Source organism: Psammomys obesus, unplaced genomic scaffold (assembly GCF_907164565.1).
Source record: "Psammomys obesus unplaced genomic scaffold, mPsaObe1.curated_primary_1811, whole genome shotgun sequence".
Taxonomy (NCBI): Eukaryota; Metazoa; Chordata; class Mammalia; order Rodentia; family Muridae; genus Psammomys; species Psammomys obesus.
Genome location: NW_026592510.1, coordinates 12,764,633 through 12,791,241, shown reverse-complemented (window position 1 = coordinate 12,791,241; position 26,609 = coordinate 12,764,633). Strand labels below are relative to the sequence as shown.

General features: G+C 43.3%; 1 protein-coding gene across 3 annotated transcripts in view; it reads right to left on the bottom strand.

Annotated features, from left to right (window-relative positions):
* Pip5k1b (phosphatidylinositol-4-phosphate 5-kinase type 1 beta) overlaps window positions 1–26,609 on the bottom strand; it is a 268,382-nt gene that overhangs the window by 92,859 nt on the left and 148,914 nt on the right. For all 3 annotated transcript variants that reach the window (XM_055613852.1, XM_055613854.1, XM_055613853.1), the window contains exons 4-5: window positions 11,794–11,924; window positions 5,583–5,700 (exon numbers count right to left, since the gene is read on the bottom strand). In XM_055613852.1, coding sequence (XP_055469827.1) covers window positions 5,583–5,700; window positions 11,794–11,924 — 249 coding nt within the window. The remainder of the gene's footprint in view (window positions 1–5,582; window positions 5,701–11,793; window positions 11,925–26,609) is intronic.

The following is a 26,609-nucleotide window of genomic DNA, read 5'->3' as shown; positions in this document are numbered from 1 at the left end:
GAATGAAGGCGGGGGTCAGGTGTGGGGAGAGCAGGAGTGGGAGGAAGAGGGCTGAGAGATTGAAGGGAAACCGAGAGGGGCATCTCTGGGACAAGCTGCAGACCTGCAACAGGGTAGGCCCCCCGGGAGGATGTGGGGTGACCCTATTGAGATTCTTAGCAGTGGGGACACGGAGACTGAAGTGGTCACCTCATAGCCAGGCAGGAGTTCTAGTTGAGGGAGGGGGATACCAACCCACCCACAAAACCTTCCACTCTAAATTTATTCTACCTACAGGATATGCAGCGATAAAGATGGAGCAGAGACTGAGGGCAGCGACGACCAATGACTGGTCCAACCTACCCCACGGGAATGAGCCCACTCTCTCACTATTAATGATACTCTGTTATGCTTGCAGACAGAAGCCTAGCATAAACTGTCCTCTGAGGCTACACCCTGCAGCGTATTGAAACAGATGCAGAGACACACAGCCAAATATTAGGCGGAGCTCGAGGAGTCTTGTGGAAGAGTGGGGGAGAGGATAGGAGGTCCCGGCGGGGACAAGGACTCCACAAGAAGACCAACAGACTCTGTTGGTATAATATTCGTGTGGAATGTATACAGTTTAACCTTGTTCATTCAAATGCTGACTTCTCTCCCCCACTATCTGGTTTCAATCCGGACATTGCACTGTGATACTTATTCTAAGCATCACCTGTCTCAAGTTTGTGTAAACGTGCCACCATTTGCTTTAAACGTGTGTGTGCATCTGTGTGTGTGCGTGCGTCAAAGGACAACCTTAGATACTATGCTCAAGAACGCGGCCCAGCTCTTTTGAGACAGTCTCTCATTGGCCTGAAGCTCATTAATTAATGATTAAATAATCAGGCTAGACAAGCTGGCCAGTAAGCCTCAGTGATCCCCTGTCTCTCCTTCCCCAGCGCTGGGATTGTAAGAGTATGTTCCCATGCCTGTCATTTTAAAGTGGGTTTGGGAGTTGAACTCAGGTCCTCATGCTTTCGAGGCGAGCACTTATTGACTGAGCCATCACCTTAGTCTGGCTAAAGTACTCTTAGGGTGTATGATGTTTCCATGGAGAATGAGCAAACTGATACCCATCTGACCTTTTTGAAAAAAGTTTTTATTTACTTTTATTTCATATGTATGGGCTTTTTGCTTGCACATAAATCTGTGCTCTCTATGCATGCAATGGCCACGTAGGCCGGAAGAGGGCATCAGATCTCCTGGAACTGGAGTTAGAGATGGTTGTTAGCTAACAGGTGGATGCTGGGAAGCAAACACGGTCCTCTGTAAGAACAAGTGCTCTCAACCTTTGGGCCCTTAGCTCCAGCCCCGTTGGCCTTCCTGAGAGAGTAAGTACTGTCTATGAGCTTTACAGGGGACGCTCCAGGTGAACCTGATGCCTCTCTGGGAGAGTCTACGGATATTTTATAATTCTGCGATGGTAAGGTGGCATGCTTCCACGGCAGATCCAGCTTCTGGCCAGAATACAGTGTGGCAGGTAGGAGAAAAGTGCTGTATTCCAGTCTCTCTTCCTCCCTTTCAGCTACGTGGGTGTACTTGGAAGTATATACCTCACACAGCAGAAAAACAGATCTTGAAATCATCTGGTCCTCATATTTTGCCTTTCCTCTATTTCCCTATCCTCAAGGATGAAACACTATTTGTCTTGTTCTCCAAGCCAGAACCTTGGTGACTAGCCTTGACACGTCATTTTTTCCCTCAAGCCTGCCTCCTTCAAACCATCTCCCCTGCCAATACCCCAAAGTTCAATGCCTTTTATCAAATTCTGTTTGGCCCCTATGGCATGCTCCTGGATTCAAGTGCAACTCTTACTGCCTCCAGTGTCCTCTCCTCTGAGAGGGCTCTTTCCAAACACAAATCTGATCTTGACCTCCACTGCTTCACGTCTTCCCATGGCCTCTGATAGACCCCCAGGCTCTCTAGAAATTCTGACTGTATCCTCTGCACCTCAATTGCCTGTAGAAGCTCCCCATGAGTAGGAATAAGGATTATGAGAATATAAAATAAAGGAGCAGGAGAAAACATGGGACGATTTAAGACTGTCTCTCTAGAAGTATGTACAAGACCCATACAAGTTCAACTCAAACAAGCTTAGAGCGGCATAGAGCAGGGAGGGGGGCAAGGGAGATTCAGTTTTCTTTAATGATGTGAACCCCAGGAGGTCAACCACACCGCAGGGAGGATCCCACTCCAAAGAGTAGTTGAGTGGAAAAGCTACTTATGGAAGGACTTGGGGGAGGGAGTGAATATATTCCAATGCTTTCTATGAAATCCACAATTAAAATATCGCTTAAGTGCCGGGCTTGATGGCACACCCCTGTAATCCTAGCACTCGGAAGGCAGATCTCTGTGTGTTTGAGGCCAGCCTGGTCTACAAAGTGAGTCAGTGACAGAGTCTGTTACACAGAGAAACCCTGTCTTAATCACCCCAAATATATAAAATTATAAATATGTAATTTAAGTATAACATATACAATTATATATGTAAATACATAAAACATAAATATATGATATATCTATATGTAAATATAGATATATTATATGTATTGTTTAAATCAAAAGAGAGAAAAATCTGTCTGGAAAAACCTAGATTCAGACCTAAATATCTTTCCTAATACAGTCTCAAAATTCTCTATTGGCACCGACCTATTTTAGGGATGACTTAATCAGTTATTTGTCAAATACTCTTTCAGTATATAAATTATAAAAGACTATCAATAGTCACTTATTTGGCCTATCTCGGTAACACTCACATTATGAATAGGATACCATCAGTGCATAAGTGACCGAGACTACGATATTAGACAGGAGTATGCTTTCACATGATTTCTGCTCCAGAACCCTAGAGCTTCATTACCATGTTCGCAGCAACTTCTAAAGGCTGATTTCAAAGGACAAAGAGAATCTAATCAGCCGTGATCAACAAGTCCTCATGTGCACCCCTGAGCTCTATGTGCCTTCCAGGCACATCTCATTTGTGAAAGCTGCTCAGATGTATGCACCTTCTCATTTCAATTTTCTGCAAGGCCTCCCTGCTATGCCCACTGCGGGGTGGGGGGAGGAAGCATATCTCAGCAGGGTTCTGCCAATGCAAACCAACAGTGTATACTTGTACCACATGGCACAGATGAACTTGCCTGCTATTTCCCTGATGGGGCACAACACTCACTCTGCTTTCCCTCTTACTAGTGTAGGTAAGCCTACAAATCCCTATAAGTAACTCCTATGAATTACACTGGATTTGTGAATACCTGCAGGTGAAGGAAAGAGCAGATAGCTTGTGGCTGCAGCAGACATGGACATGCCCTGGGCCTCTTGCTGAAAGATGCTTGTGTAAGGAAGAGTTCACAGTGCTACGTATATACTTGGAAGCCCTTTCCCCTGCTGCCTCCCTATCCAAGTAATACATGCTTAGACCTGAGACATGTAATCTGCAAGGCACATGGAGAATTATAAAGAAACTGAGAACATAAACACAGTAATTCTGGCAGAAGTCCAGACACCACAGTACAAAACTCACAAGGATGCAATTTAAAGTCTATCTACGAAGCCAGCCGTAAATGGTCTCTTCTCTCTTCCCCTACTTACAGCAATGTATCTTCACAGCATGGGTTTCAACAGCCCCACTTGACAGATGTCAGGACTCAGTATCTGTATCACACCCTTTCAGAGACATTTTAGAGCCATGCCCATTCGTCTTCTGTCCTTTATTTGAGCTTAACTGCTGTAAAATGTACCTCACGAGGCGGACTGGACTTCTTTCAGCTGTGTTCTTCAGAACGGACAATCAGCGCGTATTGGGTGGAAAGTGGCTACCTGGAAACCATGCTTGATGTCTGTGACTTGGTGGGTGAGAAGCATGGGACTAGTGGAAAGGGTCGTCAGAACATCTGGAGACCAGGTAGACAGATGAGGACCTTTGCACTGGTTTAGCCTCCCAGGCTCCTTTGTAAGTGCGCCTTCCCTATGAAGACTACTTCTCTGGTTTAAAGACTTGTTAAGGAAACGTGTTTACGCTGTGTGAGAAGTTGTTCAGAAAAAAAACTTTCCCAAAGAAAGCAACTGGGTGTGACCAGAAATGTTGAGAGTGAGCTTCCCGGGCTTCCCAGCTCAGAGTGACACACTGGACAGGGTAGGACTGCAATGAGGAGTCCTCTTCTCACATCACACCCAGTGCTGTGAAGGATGCCTGTATCAGTAGTGCTGTGAGCTGTTGTGGTATCTCTTGGGCTGCTCAGAAGTGTAACAATATCCAGGAGAAAAAGCCATTAGTTTCCAGTGCGTGGCACAAGAGAAGAGAGGGATCTTGTCCTTTGCATTATGAAACCCCACTGAGTTGTCCTGAGAGATGGTGGCCCTTAGTTACTACCAAATGGCCAGAAACCCAAGAACCTTCTCTCCACCCCCAGAACAGGCATGTGTGCTTGCGTTGGGGGTGATGGTGACCGGCCCCTGTATTTCAGAGGGACAGGGGGCAAAATGAGCCAGTGGGACTTGTAGAGGTTGGGATGCTCCGGGAAGGAGCTAGGGACTTACTTAGCTGTGTTCTGTAGGGACTTAGTTGTGCATCTTATGTCACTGGGAAGAAATCATGACTTCCTGGGCTGGGGTCAATGGCTTGGCGGGTAAAAAGTGCTTGCCACAAACCTGCTGATTTGAGTCTGGCCTCCTGGAAGCCACGTAAAAGCCAGATGCAGTGGTGTCTGTCTGTTATCCCAGCACTCCTTCAAGGAGACTGGAGGTAGAGACAGGAGACTGCCCCAGCAGCTCACGGGCCAACTAGTGCAGTGGCAAACAAAGAAAGATACTTTCTCTGCATTCATGGTTGTTCTCTGACCTCTACATATACAATGTGGCAGGTGCAAGGCCTCATGCCGAAATACATGCACGCAAACCACACAACACAAAACAGTAAGTATTAGAAGGCATCTTTCCTATGGCTCCTTTAAAAACAACTTTTTAAGACCCCAATGTGTTAACAGTGATTAAATGATGAGGTAAACCACCCCTCTCAACAAAAACTGGATTGTAGCCCTCTGAATAGGAGTGAGATAAACCTGAAGGCTACATTGTACGTCACACACAGGCTGCTGTGTCTGTGCCTCCTGTGCCCGAAGGAGGACAGAATGTGCCTGGGTACATTTGAAAATATGTTTATAAAGAGTTCATCTGAAATTGCATGTTAAGGTGAAATGGTTGTGGCCCAAGGCAGGTCTGAGATAAGGCCAATAAAATAGGAAGACACTCAAACAAAATCTAATCAGTAAAACTCACAAGCCTTTTACATTAATTATAAGGTATCTGTTAAGGTATTTAATGTAAAATATCCGAAAGTTGTAATACCACAGTTATTTAACTATTAGCCATCACAGCAGGTTTTATACCTATCTGTTAGGAGCCATGGCATCAGATCACATATTTGAAGCCAAATATGTCAACATTATAAAACTTGGAACGTCTCCTATGTTCCCGAGGTTTCTAAGAGACAGCCACTCATCACTGTTGCTATTTGAAACAACACCATGCACTCTGTAGAAAGGAAAATGATAGATTCTTACCAAGTAATCATCAGGCTTGATACCAAAGAGTTCTCGGAAGTACCGGAAGGCCAGTGGGGCGTAGGTCTTAAACCTGAAGTCTGGGTAGTGATGTGCTGGGGTCAGATTGCTCCCTTCACTGCAGTTCAAACACGTACAAAATAGACAGAGAGAAAGAACATTAGCAAAGATAATTTTGACTTCAAATTCTATCTCTATTAGTCCTGGGCCAATTTTACCTCTAAGGGGGGAAAAAACCCCTTCTGCTCATGGGGGTCTTGAAGTTCCCTTCAAAACAGCCAGTGGCCCTTGTATGAAGACACACTGACATGCTAAGGGGGACACTCCACACAGGCATGCCCCGCAATCCTGGGGTGTGGCAGACATTCTTTCTCTCCCACGTCTCTTTCCTTGCAAAATTATCAAGCTTCTCTAATGGAATCATATTTTATAATAAGGCCTCGAGCTTAATGTGGACCATTTCTTGGACATGAATGTTGGATACTGGATAAATACCTGCAACTAGAAACATTTGGTATAATTAAAAAGAAAGATTTATTTATTTTGGTTCTATATATGTGGTGGTTTCTTTGAAGGTACCTTTGTGTACCACATGCGTTCAGTGCTCTCTGAGACCTGACGGGGGCGCCGGATCTCCTGGAACTGGAGTTAATGAGTCGTGAGCTGCATGTGGATGCTGGCAACTGAAGTATGTCTTTTGGAGGAGAAGCCCGGTTAGTTACTGAACCATCTCCCAACACCTCAGATGAAATAATTTTTAAAATCTCTTATGATCTAGAGCAGTTTTTCTCAACCTTACTAATGCTGTGACCCTCTAACACATTTGATGCTGTGGTGACCACCCCCAACCATAAAATTATTTTTGTTGCTACTTCATAACTGTAATTTTGCTACTGGTAGAAACTGTAATATAAATATCTGATACGCAGGTGTTGCTGATGTTGTTTTTTTTTTTCAAGACAATGTTTCCATGTAGCCTTGACTGTCCTGAACTTGTTTGGTAGACCAGGCTGGTCTTGAACTCACAGAGATCTACCTGCCTCTGTCTCCCAGAGTGCTGGGATTACAGGCTTGCGCCACCACACCCGGCTTATGAGTATGTTTTTAAGGGATCCTCATGAAAGAGTCCTTTGACTCCATCAGGGGTTGTGACCCACAGGTTGAGAACCACTGATATAGAGCAAGAGGAATTGTCAGTTTCCAACTCAGCATGGTCCCAAAGTAGACTGCGCATAAATGGTTACTGGGCTGTTTTCTTTTTTCCTTTTGGGATTAAAAAAACCCATTAAATTTATTGCTGTTACAATTGTGTGTGCGTGTGTTTGTGTGCAAACAGACCATGTATATATGTGAGTGCATGTGCCATAGCACGTATATGAGGTCAGACTATGACTTTGGGGAACAATTCTCTTCTTCCTTCTTTATTTGGGTTCCAGGAATTGAACTTGGGGCGATAGACTTGTGCATCAAACACCTTTAACAATGAAGCCATCTTGCTAGTCCCTCCCTTTGGAGATTTGAAATGGGTATTCACTTTGAAACTCAAGCTGGCCTGAAACTCACTATGTAGACCAAGCTGCCTTGAAACCATGGTCCTCTTGCCTTAGCCTCCTCAGTGCTTAGATTACAGGTGTGTGCCACCATGTTCAATTTATAAATGGTTGTTGTTTCCCTAAGCAAAGATGGCTGTGTATTCCTAATCATGTGTGATGACCTGCCCACAAAGCCAAACATTCCCTCAGTCCACATTTTGCAATTTATGACAGGAAATGCATCCATCTGTATGTCCCCTGGGATGACTTCAGAATTTATGTGTCATGTAGTAATTTATAAATGTCACCACATAGAAATAAGAGGTAGAAGCAAAGAGAGTCAGTGTGAACTCTGACCTCCTTCCTCTGTAGTCAGCAAGTAGAAACAATCACAATGCCTTCTTGGAAGGAGGCTTTTGCCGGGGAGCTCAGAATCTGGCCAATTTCTTATTTCTCATGCTCTTGCTTATTGCTTTCTAGCTCATATCATCAAAGCAATATACCCGATTAGGGCAGATTTCCTTCAACAGCCAGAGGTAAGATGAAACACCTGGATTCCTTTCATTAGTTTTCTTCATATTTTGGCTGGGAAGTCCGAGCAGGAAGCCTAATGGTGCCACTTATGATGCTGCCTTAATTTGCTTTGCTTTTGGCAGATTCTGAGCTTCTTGTGTTGTTCACCTTGGCTTCCACTAATTAGATGAGGTTTCCTAGGGAACAGTTCCTTGATCACTATGCTCAGTTCCCGAATGGTATCAAATGTATACTTAGGTTTCCTTGGAAACAAGACAGACAGATACAGGCAACGCGTGCGCATGCGCACGCACACACACACACACACACACACACACACACACACACACACACACGGTACAATTCCAGGTAGAAGAGGTGAATATTGCTTCTTTTAAAAATACATTTCTGCGTGTTCTGTTGTGTGTGGCATATGCACCTGTTAGTGGGGGTGCACACACATGAGCGTGTGTGTGTGTGCATGTGTGTGCGTGTGTGTGTATGTGTGCATGAACATGTAGAGGCTGAAGGCTCACACACCATGTCTTGACTGCCTTCCGCTTCATTTGAGACAAGGTCTCTTAGCAAACCTGAAAGCCATCAAGGTAGCTCTGCTGGCTGGCCAAAGAACCCAACCCTTTCTCTGCAGAGGCGGGTTACAGGCTACTATGTTAAATCAGGTAATTATTCATAAGGATGGAATGATGTTCACGCTTTACTCTCAGCTTCTGAAACACAGCTGCCAGAGCAGAGCACCATCAGTGGCACTAAGAGAGGAGCAGCACAGATATTTATGGCCAAAGAGGTGAGAAATACTTCTCCAGAGCTGTGTGACTATAGGATAGAGAAGAACAGAGCTTCCGGTCCAGTCACCCTGGGTTCAGGTCCTGGGTTTTACCATTAATTTGGGGTTACATGACTTGAGACCTTAGGGTATTAATTTACTTTATATGTCAATGGGCTCTTTTGTTTGTTTGTTTTTTTGGTATATGTGAAAGGTAAAAAGAGTAAACTAGCTGGTGTGGTGGTGCACGCCTTTAATCCCAGCATGCTGGAGACAGACGCAGGCAGGTCTCTGTGAGTTTGAGGCCAGCCTGGTCTATATAGTCAATTCCAGAACAGAGAGACAGAAGAATCCATCTCCCCACCCCCACCCCCAAAAAAGAGTAAGCTAATATTATAATCATATACATCGTACTCCACATAAACAAAACCATGCTTGGCTTACAGCTGGTACCTAAAGCTTGCTTTCCATTGCCACCTAGAGTTCATGGTCACACGGTACAAATGTTATAAAACATCTTCCTTCTCTATGCCTCTGGTAATAAAAGGTTATCTAGAGCGTCTCACCAGCAGGCTTGAGGCTCGAGGTTCCTTTGCTTATCTACTTTGACTTTTGAGGACAAGCTGTTGAGAGACCAGACAGGGTCTGTTCTAGATGGTTATATCTTTCTCAAACCTTAGACGTCTAGGCCTGTGCCCATCTACAAAATGAAGTGATCTGTAGAATAAATGTGTGATATCTAAAAATAGCTTTGAGTGATTTCAAAATTAAAAAAAAAAAAAAAGGAACACAATGCATCTGGTTGCTAAGGAGACCTATTCTGTTGTTTCATCATGGAAGCAAATTAAAACAGCTTCTCAGGAGCTGTACCTCCGTGATTAAAAACACAAGCTGCTCTTTCAGAGGACCCACTTTCAATTTCTAGCACCAACTAGCTCACAACCATCTGTAACTCAAGTTTCAAGGGATCTAATGTCCTCCTCTGGCCTCTGAGAGCATCAGGAATGCAGGGAACACGCAGACATATCTGCAAGAAAATGCCTAGACATATAAAATAATGTTAAAACAGAAATTAAACAGTGTGTCACTTCAAGCAATTGGTTTTCTAGGACTGGGGTAAACTCCTATTTTAGAGACACCAGAGACCTCAGAATGTTTCAGTTCGTTGCAACCAGAGGCCCGTCCTGGCCGCCAGCTCTGACCCACATCCTTAGGTGAGCTTAGAAACACGGTGGTGGGGAGAACAATTTGATACATTCACACCCACACCCAAACACACACCCACACATACACTGAATGAATGTATGAATGGTTACTTTTTATTGGTTTGCTTTTTTAAGATAGGGTCTCACTTTATATCTCCGACTGTTCTGGAACTCTTTCTGTACACCAGGCTGGCCTCAAACTCAGAGATTGACCTGCCTCCGCCTTCCAACTGCTGGGATTAAATGTTCTACTGGAAATTGCTTTAAAAAATATTTATTTATTTATCTATTTATTTATTTATTTATCTATCTATCTATCTATCTATCTATCTATCTATTTATTTATTTATTTATACATGTACATACAAATGTGAAACCATAGTCACAATCATTTGTCTGTAGCCATTACAACAAATGGGGGATTTTGGCTGTTGTGGGAATTAGGATATTATTACTGGTAGGGCCTGGGGCACACAGTCCTACCCAAAGATTTACCTAATCTAAAACAATTTGAAACAACTCCCTCTCCCCCATCGAGCAAGAAAAAATTGGCTCCAGGGAGGGAACTGAGAAAAGAGCAACATAAATTCATTTGTCGTCATGTAAATGTATCTAGGATGCACGGGTTTTCAAACAATAAACAACAGTACAGCAACATACTGGTATCCAAAAGCCGCAATGCTCTAAAGTGGTCTGTGTGAGATGTGACAGTGGCTTTGCTCTAAGTAAGAGATGTGACCAGAAAGCCTGCTTCCCCAGTGGTGTTTCCGGTCTGCTGTTCATGGGAGCGATAATGGAAAGGGACAAAGACGTGAGAGTAGGTATTTACAACCGTTTTCTGTTCCTCATAAAGATGTCACAGGCCATAAGTTCCCCAAGAACAGAAAGGGGCATACATACAGCTGGTCCTCTGTAGGGTGCTTTCCACGACCACAGACTCAACCAATTATGGATCAAAAATAGTTTTGAAAGATTCCATCTGTATTGAGCATGGAGAGATGTTTTTCTTGTTATTATTTCCTGGACGGGACAGTAAGTGACTGTGAAATGGCTTTCTCTTCCTACTATGCGAGTCCTGGGGATCAAACCCAAGTAGTGAGGCTTGGGGGCAAGTACCATAACCCACTGAGCCACCTCACCAGCCCATGTATTCGATTTTAAACAATTTATGTGTTTTCTTCCTTCCCCAGACTGATAAATATATGAATAACTTTGATGTTTTTGCAAACGTGGTGTCAAAAGAGCAGCATTATCTCACGTGTTTCTGGAGGAAATTTAAGGCAAAGGCATCACAAAAGACCACATATTGGCTTAATTCAGATGCAAGGACATTTTTGGTCCTCTGGTCTATCCTTTAGTTAGTTAACTGTATATATATTTTTTAAAAAAAGATGTATTTGGTTGTATTTTGTGTATTGACTGTATGCATGTATGTGCATCGCCTGCATGTCTGGTGTCCCTTGAGGCCAGAAGATGTCAGATCCCCTGGGACTGGAGTTATAGATGCTTGTGAGCAGCCCTGTGGGTGCTGGGAACTGAACCCAGGTTCTCTGCAAGAGCAGCCAGTGATTTTCTTCTCTCTCTCTCTCTCTCTCTCTCTCTGATGGGATTCCTCTGTTTAGTCTTGGTTGTCCCAGAACTCACCCTGTAGACCAGGCTGGCCTTGAACTCAGAGATCCACCGGCTATGCCTCTCGAGTGATGAGATTGAAGATGTGGGCCACCTCCCCCAAGCCTCCACCCTTCCTCCTCGCAGCCAGTGCTCTTAACCACTAAGCCACCTCTCCAGCCCCAGCCCATTCTTTTAAATTTGCCACAGCAAAATCTTGGCACCACTGCTTCTTTACGGAAGCTCTTTTTCAAAACACATGGCAGGTATTACTTGGAGATGTCTTTCTCCTCACCCACCAAACCCCATGATCCTTCTCCACATAGCCTTCCACGCACCCATCACAACTAATTACAGCTGACCCATGGATCACACTCATGATTTCCACAGGGAAAATACAGAACACCGTCATGCAACAGGCAGCAGTAACATGGCGGAGCTACAGGTCCTGCCCACACAGCCTCTGCTACATGTGGACATGCACAGGGTAGAAAAGTCCTTCAATAGAAGGACGTCACAGTGAAGTTTCCTCAACATGGAATCATCTCAAATTAATAAAATCTTCTTACCTGGGTAGGAACACACTTTCCACCACGTAAAAGTCTTGCATGAGAACATCACGTTCTGGCTTGGAGGTGAGATTCCCCACGGTGTATCCTATTCCCAGCTGAATAGCACCTTTGATAGCTGATGACGCAGTCTGCAGAGGAAACACAGGGAGCCACGTTACCCTCGAAGGCTTTGTTCAAGATCACAGGCAGCAAACTGGAGGGTGAGGCTACATGCTTCTTGTTCCCAGACGGTAGCAAGCTGGGGCTTAGCAGAATCTAGTTAAGGATCCTTCTCCTTGGCTGACTTCGCATACTGACTGTGGAATGTCCCCCACAGGCTCAGACATTTGAACACTTGGCTCACTGGGGAAGGCTCATATTCTGGCCCTGCTTCAGGTCTCTTTTTCTGTGATTATCTAGCTGTAGATGAAGAGTTCCAGTGCATGTGTTCAGTGCTTCACACCTGCTCCCCCATTCTCTCACAGCCATGACGATCGAGCCCTCTGGAACCAGGAGCCATAACCTTTAGGTTGCCTACGCCAGGCATTTTGGTCATCACAAGGAAAAGCAACTGACACAGCATGAGATTATTATTATTTTTTTATGTGTGACATCTTGAACATAAAAATGTACCTAAGGTTAAAAGGTTAAACTATTTATCTTTCTTTTACTAAGCACTTGGAAACACGATAGAGCACTTTCAATAAGGAACATTATGGTTTCTACCCAAGAATAAATGGTATAGTTGGATTTATATTTTTTTAAAATCTGATTTTTTTTCTGCAACATATTTGTGGATTAGTAAGAATATTTTCTCTATTTTCTCTCCATAAGAAGTGGTAGAGCAAAACAACATATATATATATACATACATATATATATATATATATTATATATATATATATGTATATATATGTTGGAGTTTTTGGCATTCATACAAAATGTAATTTTGAAAATTGTCTATGGGTCTTGGCAATGATTCACAATTAAAATCTTCTTCATTGATCTGGGATAAAAGATGTAGAATAAGGACACCAATTTTTGTTTTGTTTTGTTTTTCAAGACAGCATTTCTCTGTGCAGTCCTGGCCATCACTCTGTAGATGGGGGGGGGGTGGGGGGCACTCACACTGTAGACCAGGCTGGCCTTGAACACACAGAGATCTACCTGCCTTTACCTCCTGAGGGCTGGGATTAAAGGAGCGTGCCACCATCACCCAGAGACACCAATATTTTCAACTCAGTCCTTTTCCAATATCTCAGTCATGAAACTGAGATGCGGTTAGAGAATAACCGCCCTGTGTTTGTGTAGACACAAACCTGTGCATGTGGGTACATGCTGATAGAATTGTTTTTTTTTTTTTTTTAAATATGTGATCCCGGGAATCAAACTCAGGATCTTAAAATCTTTGTCTATCTATGTATAATGTGGATTTAATGAAACAGCAGCATAAACAACAATAGTAAAACAAGACAACTCTGAAAGTTGGGCTGGCAGGGTGTGGTGACGCAGGACTTTAATGCAAGCACTCAGAGAGCAGGTAGATCTAAATGACTTTGAGGACAGTTTGGTCTACATAGCAGGCTCGATGATAGCTAGGGATACCTGTTGTTTCTTTAAACAAAATCTTAATCATTTGATTTTACCAACGAAGACTTCGGAACCAGAGGTTAGGGTGAAAGCCTACTAGCTCAGAGAGGCAGAGAGAGCACCCAGCTGACCTTCCTTCTTAGCTAACCTCCCAAAAGGTGTTCTCCTTCAGCATGCCATCTCAAAACATCCTCAAACTCCACGTCTCTTCCTTCTACTTCCTGTCTCCCTATCCTGTGTGCTCCTGACTTCCTGTCCCTCTTTATGCTTTTTTTTTTTCTATGTTCACTCCTTCTCAACTGGTTGCTTGCTCTGCCTCTTGACCCATGGTCAACTTTATTTAATCCTGTCTTGAATTAAAGGTACATGCTAGGCCTACCACACCACAACTAGAATCAGATTTTCCCAGTAAACAGCACAACCTCGGGCTCACAGTGTAATCAAATATCTTGCAACAAAGACCCTTCTCAGAAAAATAACAAAACAAAAGAAGAAAGTTAGAATAGATTCTATATCTTTATTTATGCCTTTATTTGTATTTATTTATGTGTATGTATGTACATACATGTGTGTGCATGCCACAGTCTGTGTGGAGGTCAGAAGACAGCTTTCTTCATGTTGTCTCTCTCCTTCGACCTTGATTTCGAGGCAGGGTCTCTCCTTTCTCCCTCTGTGCTAAACACTCAAGCTTCTGGCTGAGTCTCCTGCCTCCACTTCCCATCTTGCCATAGCAATGCTGGGCCCCTAGTCACAAGTTTCTACATCCGGATTTTTAAAGGTATGGGCTCCAGGGATTGAACTCACGTCTTTATGCTTGTACTTTATCTATGGAGCTGTTTCCTCAACACCACAGTACACTGTTCTGAAGGGTTAGCATGGTTTACCTTTAATGTCTGGTAGTGCTAATACAGAGCTACAAACCTCAGTGGAAAACAATAAATAGGTTAAATGAGTAATTCTTAACTGGGGGCGTTTGGCAATGTCTGAGGAGGTTTTGTTTTGTTTTTGTTTGTCACAGCTGGTGTGCCGTGGGTGCTACAAATACCAAGTGGGTCTAAGCATCTTCAGTGCACTGGAAAACTTTCTACCACAAAGAGCTAGCCTGCCCCAAACATCAACAGTTCCATGGTCGAGAAACTAACTTAAAATGAATGGAATAAAGATTATCCAGTGTATTAAAAAGGAAACACTTTCTTTTTTCCCCAGGCAACATTTTCATTTTGTAAATCTAACACTTGTCCCCAGCCCCCTCCATACTCTGTTCTTTTTTATTTCACTTTTTTTTTTTAAATATCAAAGAACACCTCTCTTTAAAAATAATTTTCCTGATTCTGTGAGGGGGACTACGTTCTGGGAAAACTTCCAGCTTTCCCAATGGCCTCTTACTGGTTTGTCAGATTCTATCTTCTGTAACTGAAGACTTCCCTATAAATTTGATTTGTGATCTTCAGACTTCTTTGTTGTTACCAATGATAAGAGCCTAGTATTAAGCCTTCCCAGCCCCATTTCTAGGCATGTGGCTCTCAGATCTTCTCAGTCTACTTGGATGCTATTCTACCATCATGCACATATCTCAGCATCCTAGAACCTGTGTGCCCTATACCCAATATCTGGTTCCTTTTCTAAGGCAGTGTCATCTTCAGTCACCCAAAATGAACCCCCAAACAGACACTTAACACAGGGTGAGTCCCGCATTAGAACTTGATTTTGTCATCATTGTTCAGAAGCCTTCATACACAACGAGGAAGAACAATTTCTTGAATCATCACTTAAGCATTTTGCTTGCTCCATTCTAAACATCTGTCGTCTTTCATCTGAGGACAACTGTCCACAGGTTGGACCATGGAGAAAACAGGAAAATGTGCTGTTTTGCTTTTCTTTTTCACATGCCCTCTGACTTAAGACTACAGGAAGTGAGATGCAAAAGACTGAGGATTTTAAGTGCATCTAGGGCCTGAAAAAACAACTTTGTTATTTTAATATTCCCTCCCCGCAGTCTGTGATGCCAGTGCTTGGCATCAGCGACCTTTTGTACCCGTAGCTCTGAATTCTGAAGGCACGGATGGATTTCTTTCATTTTAACCCTGTATAAAGATTCAAAAGCCACTTTTTCTCTTGCTTATCACTCAGAGTGGTATGTCCATAAGATCAATGCTTTTCAGAGGGACCAGCACCCCAGAATGCTATGCCTAGCCCTAAAGCAGACTGCGAGCCTTGGTGCATTTTACATTCTGTGTTCGCCCCTGATGCTGTTTTCCAGAGCCACGAGAGCAGTCTTTTATCACTCTGTGCAAGTCTGTCAGGAGGGAAAGTACCATGTTCCTTGCTATCTCCACCCTGGGAACAGAAGGCAGTCTCGGCTGCCAGGCTGTGACCTTGACCAGAACCGCCAGACTTCAGGGGCTGTGAATGTCACCGGAGATGCTGCTGACAGAGACGGTGGGTCACACCGCTCCAATATGTTCAGTAGGACCTTGGGAGCAGGGTAAAATAATGACCTCCAGCCCCAAAGAACACAGAAAACAACCTTTCTCCTCTGGTATGAGATTAAGTTTCGAGTTCCTGAAAGAATGAGGACCCCACTGACATGTTTAATTAAATAAGCAGAACAAGACAAAAAAATTATAACTGTATTATAATTTCTTTTCAGGCCTCTTAAAAAAAATCAAGTGCTTGGGTGGGAGAAATAATAGCATAGGAATAAACAGAAATAAGTTAATCGCTTGCATTAAATAAGCAACTCATTTGTACCAGATACTCGACAATATGGATAATGATAATTTTAAAGACATTTCCATAGTGCTTACATCGTTCTCAGTGCCTCTGACTTAATGTTGATTCGTTTATCCTCGCGGTAACTTTCAGAGGTAAGTCATTCTTGCAAGCACTCCCAATGTGAAAAGTTGAAATCCAAAATGCTCCAGTCACTGGGAACTATCCATAGTGTGCCTCAGTGGTAGGGTGGGCCTAGCTGCTTTCCATTGGGAATTATCAACAGTGTGTGTCAGTGGTGCGGTGATCACACCTGCTTTCCATCATCTCAGAATGTCTGGGTATTGACAGTTGCCCCAAGTGGAAAATCCCACCCCCAAATTCTCATGATGGGTCATGAGCGAGACAAGACAGAGCACGGCAGCACAGCAGTGTCTCCATTGTCAAAGAGTCAGAGAGAGGCTAGCACCTGCACACGATGCTTAGAAACACTGTTTGAAATTATCTTTAGGCTAAGTGTTCAGGGATTGGATGACAAATAAGTAAATACTGTGTTCAGTCCTGGCTTCTACCCACAAACTATGTCATTGGGCACTTGCAAATGTTCCCAGATCTGGTATCCAAAACATGTTCCAAGAACTTTGGGTAAAGGGTTTCCATCCTGCATTACTACCTCCATTTCGTGGATCCAGGCATGTTTGGCAGCTTCCTACAAGGTGAGGAGGTAGGTCTAGGACTTAAGCCAAGGGTGGCTGTGTTACAGACAACCATGCTCTGTGGTCTCTAACAGCAGAGTCCCTCAGTGCACCTAACTAAGTAGCTGAGCTTGGTGACAGTGGTTCTCTTTACAGGCATACACGAATGGATCAGAATGGTTAGGTGACCTTCCGAGTTTCTCTGCAGGCGTGTGACAGAGTCTGACCACCAGGTGCAGGCTGCTTCCATATCTCGTTCTTCAAAATGACCCAAGAATCAAAGATGGAGGTTCTCTATTAAGTCTAGATGTTTGATTTCAGCAGAGGAAAGAGCCCTGAAGGAGCCATTCCTTTGGGTGAAATGAGATAAAAATGTTTAATTAGCTGCTAATCAGACCCAACCACAGGCAAGCCAAACAAAGGCTCACGAACCTCTTGGGAAACCATATCATTAGCATCGCTGGTAACATGGGGCGGGGTTATTAATATGAGGAGGTGTCTGACTGCCTTGGTAGAACAACTCCACATGCTTCCTGTTCCCAGTCTCTGAGTGAAAATGAGATGCTTTAACATGGGTGCATTTGGGAATAATTACATAGCAGCCTACCTGCTATATAATCGGAGATCCCTGCTCGCGTTCACAGTGACACACGACTTCTCTTTGGCCAAACAGAAAGGGTCCCATCATTTGCCACTTTCCCAGTGGGCATTAGGCCTGGCTTCATGTACAGCAAGATGTGCTGTAAAACTGAAATCATTCTGAAACCCTACCTGGTGTGGGCATGCTTATCAGATCAGTGAGTCATGACGATGACAGGGAGCATTCAGTGTGAAGTGCTGGTGGCTGCTCTCCTGCAAGCAGCCATTCTCTCCCCACAATTCAGAAGCCCCAGGGCTCTTTTCCTTTCTTTGGGATACCAGCAAGATGGCAGTGAGCTGACAGCTTTCATGCATTCTGGGCTACTTAAGTTTCTACCGCTAGGCTCTGCATGCTGTGTCCCCAAAGTCCTGGAACATGATCATTCCCCCTTCCAATTTTGGGGGGGAGGGAAGGCTGGCTCCTTTAGTAGAGGCTTAATATGGGCTTAGATTCAGAACACAGCAACCTGATCTATTTTTAATTCTGGACCTTGCAGGGATAAGTGGAGGCAACATGTTGCCTGGATACTAACCATGTGATACTTAGAGCCACAAAACATCACAAAGGCAAACCACTTATTTACTTCCATAGCTTGTCTAGGTATGATGTTGAGGCTAAGCAAAGTGGACGTCAGCTTGCATTTCTGTGATGCATTCCAGTTTCAAAGCTCTATTTGTAGCAATAATGGGGATTGAACACAGTACCTCATATTGGGCAAGCACTCTACCACTGAGCTACATCACTAGTCCTCAAAGCATGACCTTTTAATGATTGTATCTAATCATCAGAGCTGTCAGGTGGCTACAGATTCATAATGCCCATTGCATAAATAAAACTGGATCCTGGAATTAACTTGCTCTAGATTCCATGGCTAGTAGTACATGCTAGAGCCAGGGATGAGTCCTCGATCTTCTAGAAGGCTGCCAGTTCAGTGTTCCTGATCGTTTGTCAAACGTGAGTTTACACATCTACTTAACATGTGACTTTTCTCTGCATAAGATGGAGCTGAGCTGACAGACACGGGGAAGCACTTGAATAATGAAATGATGAGTATCCTATCAGTGAGATGAAATGCCCACAGAGATCTACCATCAGGAAAGCAATGAGCCCAGCGACAGTGAAGGTTTAATGACTCTATCCTGGCTATAGGAAACTACTTCCTACAAAGCATTGTCTATGAAACTGGATCACGTAATATGCCATCTGATGTTACTGGCTTTGAACGGAAGTACTGAAAGATTTCATGTCAACAACAGTTTCCCCCTCAGGCTATCTGAACTAATTATGGGATTACAGCTTGGATACATGTTGCTAGAGAGATCTGCTTCAAAAGTACAAATGTGTGGTCATGTTATTACTTTACTTGAAAGCTCTGAATGAGTCCTCAGCATCCTTACCCTAGGAGCAAGTCCAGACCGCAGGCAGCTTGTCTCTGGAGGCTATCTCTTAATTTGATCCCCTCCATCCTGCTTCTTGATATCAAAACACAATGTGAAAAAGATGGCACAGCCAGTGTCCAGTCTGTCCTTGAGTAAGGATATCTAGACAGTCTAACTCTAAATCAGAGATGCTTATTGATAAGGTCTCTTATTTTACCAGGTCATAGAAAGTGGTTTCTTTGGCAAGATGGCCATCTGTGTTTGGGCAGGGAGATGTCCAACTACTGTCCCTCACTTCTGTAGTTCAAGTCCAGCTCTTGGTCTTTCTCCTGTTCCGCAGCTATACTCAAGAAGCAAAGCCCGGCCTTCTCATTTCTCAAAAGGAGAGAAGAAAGGAACAGATGTCAGACAACTGGTTATAGGATTAGGGAATTGAAGTGGCGAGACACTGCATATAGTTAAGATCACAGCTCTGAGAATGAGGATGTGGCCATCCTGAGGGCCCTATTATTCTATGAACTATATGCACTGCTCTATCACAGGCCTGTCCCTGGCATTTCCCCAAGATCATCCCGGGCAGAGAAGAGTGGCTATTACCACATCACACAGTCAATGGCTGTTCAATTAACCAAGATCTAAGAACCCAAGATTGCATGAGGCACAATGCATGAATCAAAATAACAATAATGCATGAATCAAACAACAACAACAACAAACTAAGTCATGATTCTTGCTTTCTATGGGAGTTTCTAATCTGGGGGTGGAGAAAGACACATTAAACAAAGATATGTCCATAACAACAAACGGTAATCAATGACAGGAAGATCAGGGTGACATTATTGAGATTAGGAGGCTGGAGACCAACTTACAGATGATGGCATCCACAGAAGCCAACCCAGGGAGGGTTCTAGGCTGAGGCTTGAGAGGTGGCAATGGGCCAGATAGCAGGTCATGTCACTGGAGACTTGTCTTGTGCTAACCATGTGTCAAGCAATTAATTCTCTACAAATCAGGGATATGGAAGTGGCCTAACCAGGATCCTTGACTTTCACAAAATGACATTATGGACTTTGATGTGGTAGGGAAAGGTCTCATTAGGGGGGTGACGGAAGCTCATTTTAAGAACTGGAAGAAGCAAGTTGTGGAGACCTGGAAGCAAAGCACTGTGAGCAACAGGTGCAGAGCTAGCTGGCTGGCATTGACTGGCATTGGCTGGAAGGACTAGACAGATGTAAGTCTGGGCCCTTGAAGGCATCCTAAGGTTTGATGGGTTTCAACTGTGTTGGTCAACAGATGGCAAAAAAACAAAAACAAAAACAAACAAACAAAAAAAACAGTGAAGGATTTTATGTGCGGAAGTGGTGTCTAATTTGAAAGGATCGGTGGCTGCTATGTGGAGAACAGATTGGAGGGATGGTAGGAGGGAGAGTGATTAGGAGGTGCTTGCATGGTTCATGTGGAGACGGTAATGGTGCAGCAAAGTCTAATGAACAAGATGGACAGAAGAGTTGACTGGGAGATGGATTTAAAAGACAGACAGACAGGGCTTGCTGTGAGCTAGAAATGGGGAGAGAAGGAGAAGTACCAATAGCATCTGATAACATTTTTCTTGATTAGTTTTGAGAAGTGAGGTTGTTTTTCCTGATCCAGGAAGGAATGTATCTTAGGGGAAGATGAAGTTTTGCTTGAGATGACAAGCAAGTTAGGAGCTCAGAGCAGGAGCTCGGTGCTGGAACTATAAATTGGCTACATAGGTGATACTGAAAACCAAGTAACCCAACAAGGAATGAACCAACCAGGGAGCAGCAGAGAAGGCCCCACCCCCAAATGAGCAACAGCTAGGGTAGTGGGACAAAGCTTAAGGAACGGTGGCTTTAGTGGAACAGAGAGAGGAGTTTGAAGGAAGCCCATGTCAACAAGAGGCTCCGTCAGTCCACATGAGAATAGGGGAACATCAAGAACTTTGGGCTAAATTCTCCTTCTTCTTATTCATGTCAGAGATTCACATGTAAACCTCAGTTTGAATTAAGAATATTCAACAAAGTAACTTGATGTAATTTATGCCATCAGCACAAAAAACTGTTATGTAATGTGGAGGAATGAAGTGTTGTGTCATGTTTAAGCGGTAGCATGGAAAACAAACCTAGTGGAATTGGAGAAGCAGGTACGTGCACTCACAGAGGAAACGAAGATGAAAGAAAGGTACCAGAATGGACTGGTGGGGGTTAAGCCTGGAATTTTTTTTTCTCTCTTCTCTTAAAGGTTCGCAATGCTAAAAACCCATGTAGCCATTAGATTGTTAGGAAACCATCACAAACAACTTAGCTGTATCTCCCACTGTATCTCTAAATGTATCCTGGGGTGGAATCTACCTTTGCTCAGACGAAATTTACAGCGGGTCTAGGGCTTGTCTATCTGTTGACTCAGAATAAAACTTCTCCTGTTCACACCTTGGCAGAGAGCCATAAAAAATAGCCTCACACAGATATTTGGTATGCTTTATCTAGCTCAATAAGAGACAGAGCTGGGTGTGCTGTCAGTGGCGGTCATCCCTCCTCCACCTTGCTGGGCACCCATAGGCATCTAACGGAGGGAGCAAGAGGGGCTTATTCTTCCCCTTTCTGTTGGATGCTGAAAGGAGGAGAGACAGGAAGCTCCCTTGTGAAGAGCTCAGCTGTAAGATGTCCTGGGTACCCCATTCTTGCCAGATACACACACTGCTTTTTGTTGGGTAGTCTCAAAAGATCTGTAATTACCTCCTATAAAGGGCAGCTACATTCTCATATTTTGGGGAAAAATACATCACATTTCTCCTGGCTAGTTGGCTTTCTTTGTACCTGCATCTAAGCTCCACCTGCATTTAGAGAGAGTAGGTACAAATTCTGCACAGTTTGTTGAATGGGTCACAGGCCAGAGATTCTCTTGTCTCTACATAAACCAGTTGAGGCCAAACCAAGTCATTGACAATGGCTTTGTGTTTCCTGGTCTGCTGGTCTCCAAATCCATGGAAGGCAGATTTTTTTTCTTTTAATTTTTTCTCTTTCGCCATTTGCTTTTTAATTTTCTACCATCACCTCTGAGTCCTGTTCTCCCACTGGTCCATCCGTACTGTCTCTGTTCACGACAACAGCTAGAAATGACAGATCCCTTCCACCATCATAGATGCAGGCATGGCTTCCCGGTGTTCCATTATGTTCACGGCAGGCAACTACTTCTCAATTTTTGCAGCCATCTACATTTTTCAAAATAAGATTATTGTAGCCCTGTTTTAATGAAGCCTGTTTCTGGGCATGCATTCTGTGTGGTGAACTGCCTTGGGAGAAGGTCATTCTGCCACACTGGGCACAAAACAATCTTGGAAGAAGCCCAAAGCAAACACACTCCCTATTTCATTTTCTCCTTTCAGTGAGAGTTTTTTTTTTTTTTTTTTTAACAGCATTCCAGTGTTTGATGGAAGATCTGCTTCTCGAATGTTGGTAGAGAAAGGCAGAACAAAGGAAAGATGTTGCATGGTTTCTCTAAGTCAGATCTGCTTCACGGGTAATGCTGTCAGAGAGGCATGCTTCACGGACAGGAAAAGCATGTTACACAAACACTCCTCATTAATAGAAAAATGCTGCACTCCTAAGGTATTTGTAACTCAGCAGTGATGGATTAGGCGCACTCATTGCCCTTCAGGAGCTATGCCAACAACTGCAAATCATGAAAGTCATGATTTAGGACAGTGTGGCATTGTGAATGCTACTATATTAGTCTTTTACAAATGTTACAGTTTAAACTGAGGATATTCATCATAACTATGGCATAATATATTCTTAATATCATTTCTACACACTGGGGAAGAAAATTGCACTTGTTCATGTAATCAAATAGGAACAGTATTTATTTGACACAAACACAAATTTAGATTCAGTAGCAAAAAAAATAAGGATAGATAATTTTTTTTTCAACCTTCTGAAACTAACCAAAATTAAATCCCGCAGAATTTTAAAACATTACATTTCCTGAAAAGGGAGCTGTCAGCTAAAACGCTACGTAAGCACTGATCTCTATTTTTTCGGGTAGGTGGGTGGGGTATGTTACAAATGCTTCTCACAGGTGTTGCTACTCGCCCTCAGCATCTACTCTTCCTTATTTAGCAACTGTTGCTAGCGAAGGGTGACTTCCTCCCAGATGAAACCTGGAAGACTATGGAGATGATCTCGGTTGTCTCAGCTGGAGAGTTTCTGCCATCTGTTAAGTTACAAGAGAGGCCAGTGGTATGTTCAGCATCCCACGGGGGCACTGATGGCCCCGCAGTGAAGAATTACCCCAAAGCCCGTATTCCTGAGAAGCATGGTAACTGAAATTCTAATTGGGTATTTTTGCCTGATTCTCTTGAAGCTAAGTGTAGTCATAGAACTTAGTTTCTGGAGACAAGATTTGAGAAGAAATGACATGCCCAGGTGCCAGATCTCCCCCGTAGGAGGAAGCGGCATGGCCTGTATTGAGGCAATAGCAACAGATGAAGCAGCCTTTATTGATCATGTTTGGAGGTTGTACATTGAGAAGGATAGGGCAAGGAGCTGAGCCCTGGGTCCCTGATGATTCTACAGAGGCAGGGACTACCTCAGTTCTGTTACGAAGAGGAGAGGGAAATAAGCCTCAGTATGGCTTCAGCCACAGCCATTCACAGTCTCGTTTTCACACACAATTGAACTCATATTCCAAGGGCTATAACTTATGAACCTACACTCCAATGTTTGTGACTCGATTCAAAATGCCCTCAAGCTGAAAAACAAATGTTTACATAGAAAGCACTGCTTAACTTGAAAAACAAATATCCATCAGATTATAGCCCATGTTCATTGAGAAAAAGTTAAATAATCCCCAATTATAGAAGAAAAAACACAAATGTTCCTATTTCCCCTCCTTGCCATGCTAGGGATACCTACACTCAACTACTTCTTATGTATCTGATGTTTTTCTCTCGATACAACGAAAATACATCCATGTGCACGTTGGAGATGAGGGTATAGCTCAGAACTAGGAACATGCTTATCATGTGCACAGACATGGCTTCATAGAAGTAAATTAATAAAAAGCAGGATCCAGCTATTCAGGTTTTGTTGCAACTTGGTTCTTTCACGTAACAGCCTCTTGTGTCCAACTATACAGACCGTATGTGCCGTGCTACGAATCTGTACTGTTCCTCAGAGGCTCAGGTTTTCAGCACCTGATTTCCAGCTTGTGGCACTACGGATGCTTTAGGTAGTGCGCACCACGGCTGGCTCCAGCGATGGCCTTCCTTTTTCCCTGTCTGGCCCTATCTGAAAGAAGCTGCCACTTCCTACTCCTGCAGCCATGGGTGGAGCTATTGCTTTCTGTACCATGACAGACCGTGATTCTGAAAGTGAGAAAGACAAAACCAGCCTTTCTTCCCTCACATCGCCTCTGATGTTTAGTCATAGCATCACCAATCTAACCAATGCTTTACAGTCAGTGCTTAGATAGATTCTTAACAGCTTGTACGTAGTACAATTGGCTCAACTGCTCTCCCACTGACAGATTATTGTACTGGCAATCATACTCGTTCTCTCTCTCTCTCCTTCCCTCTGACACTATATTTATGAGGAGTGTCTTTAGGTTAAACTGTAACATGCTAAAAGACTAATAAGGTAGAATTCATAATGCCATGCTATTGAGAGTTTCCTTTGCAATTATCGGTGGATCTCCTTAGGAGCAACTGAATGTGTATAATTTACCACTGCTGAGCTATGAATAAGAAACAGTGCAGGTTTTTTTTTTTTTTTTTTTTTTTTGTTAGTGAGAACTGTTGTGTCTAATATGTTTTCCTTTATAATAAAACATGCCTTCGTGCCTCCCCTGGAACTGAACCCAGAGGCTTGTATGTGCTAAGCAAGTGCTCTACCACTAAGCTACACTCCCAGTTCTTATTGCTAAGACAGGGGCTTGGTAACTTGTCCAGGATGGCTTTGAACTTGTGGTTCTCTTGCCTCAGCCTCTCAAGTAGCAAGGAATAAAAGCACGAGTTACAACACTCAGCTAGCTCAGCCCTCACTTTTAGATATATTACCCAAAATAATATAATAGATATTTGTTCATTTATTCCTGACCCATTTTTTTTTGAGTGTCTTACAGCATAGCTTCCCTGAAGAATTACCAAGTTACAGGATATGAACATTTACACTTTAGGAAGGGTCTGCAAACATCCTGCTAGAAGTTACACACTTCCCAATAAACTACAAGAAAGTTCTTATTGTCATTTTCTTTTTTTTACCAATACCAGCATCATAAGCATTATTTTTTTCAAACTTGCTGTTTTAGTTCCCATTTTCTTAATCACTAGTGTGTGCTTATTCCATATTTGCTGTTAACTTCATAATTTCACTTGTTTTTTATGGTCATACACTAATAACCATGCTCAATTACTTCATGCTAATTGAAGCTAAACTTCACGTTCAAAATGCTCCCTCTGAAAGCTCCAGAAGAGATTCCATGCTTTCTATTAGGAGGTTTTATTGTGGAAATTAAATTCTCCCAGGATTAAAAAAAAAATAGCCAGTCATCCACAAAATAAAGTTCTTTATTCCTATAATAAAAATTTTAATTCTTTAGTCTTTTATGTGTGAAACAGTCCATTAGAAAAACTTCATTTATACTCACACAATTACTGTTTTATATAATACATACGGAATGCAATCTACAATGGGCTCAATTGGGCAGTGGAGTCTCTTTGGCAGGGACACAAAATCCTGGAGTAAAAGAGATGGGTAGGCAGAACCTATCTGGTTGGAGTGGCACACACATAGATGTGGTCTAAGTGTCTGTCTACCTGTTTTTTTTTTTTTTTTTTTTTGATAGTCTCATGTCATGGTTTTAAAAAGCCCTTTCAGGTGGGTTTCCCAGTAGGGGACAGCAACCTCGTATCTTTAGCCGGACTTTTTCATTATGGTGGTGGTTTTCTTATTATAGCCCCACTTCAATCTTTGCTTTTTGGTTGAGGTGAGAATGAAGGGAGCACCGGAGCCCTTCAGCATTCTCTCGGCCAGTTGGCCTCTGTGAGCGCACACTGTAATCCAGACATTCTACTATGTTATTTAGTTTTTGACATACCTGCGATGAAACTGAATCCCACAGCAGCTTACCTTGAGCCACATACCACCAACATGAAAAAGCTGGACCTAGAAGCCAGGTCTTTTCACCCCAAGTTCACATCCAGATCACTCTACCTCACACTGTCACTGGTCATGGAATGTGCCAGCACTGTCAGTTTTACATTTCAAGGGACCACGGCCCGCTGCTCAGTCCTCTGGCTAGTCCTCACGCTGGCTGGTGGACATGTGGACTCGTCTCCAGGCAATGCCACCAGTTACTCTTCTTATTTGTTTTGCTTATGCTTAACGCTCTCCCACAGGGGTGTAGGCAGGTGAGGGCTACAGCCAAGCGTTATTCCTTCAGAATTCTATTTTCAGAAAACACTCTGAGTTCAGGGTCACAGAGAGCTGGGCACTAAGGGGCCCAAGAAGACGGCCATTGTAATGGTGGCAGTCTGGAATCTTCAGACAGTTAATTAGAATTTGGCCTGTTGGATTGTAGCTCTGTGTGGAACAGGGCAAAACCAGTCCCTCTTCTTGAAAAGAAACCCTAAGCAACTTCTACTTTCTCCCCTATCTTTCTGCTCTTACATTATACCTTCCTACTTCAAACGGTTACTCCTCCCGAGCCCTGCCTTATACTTCCTTCATGTCTTCCCAGATCTTGCTGCAGATCACACACACACACACACACACACACACACACACACACACACACACA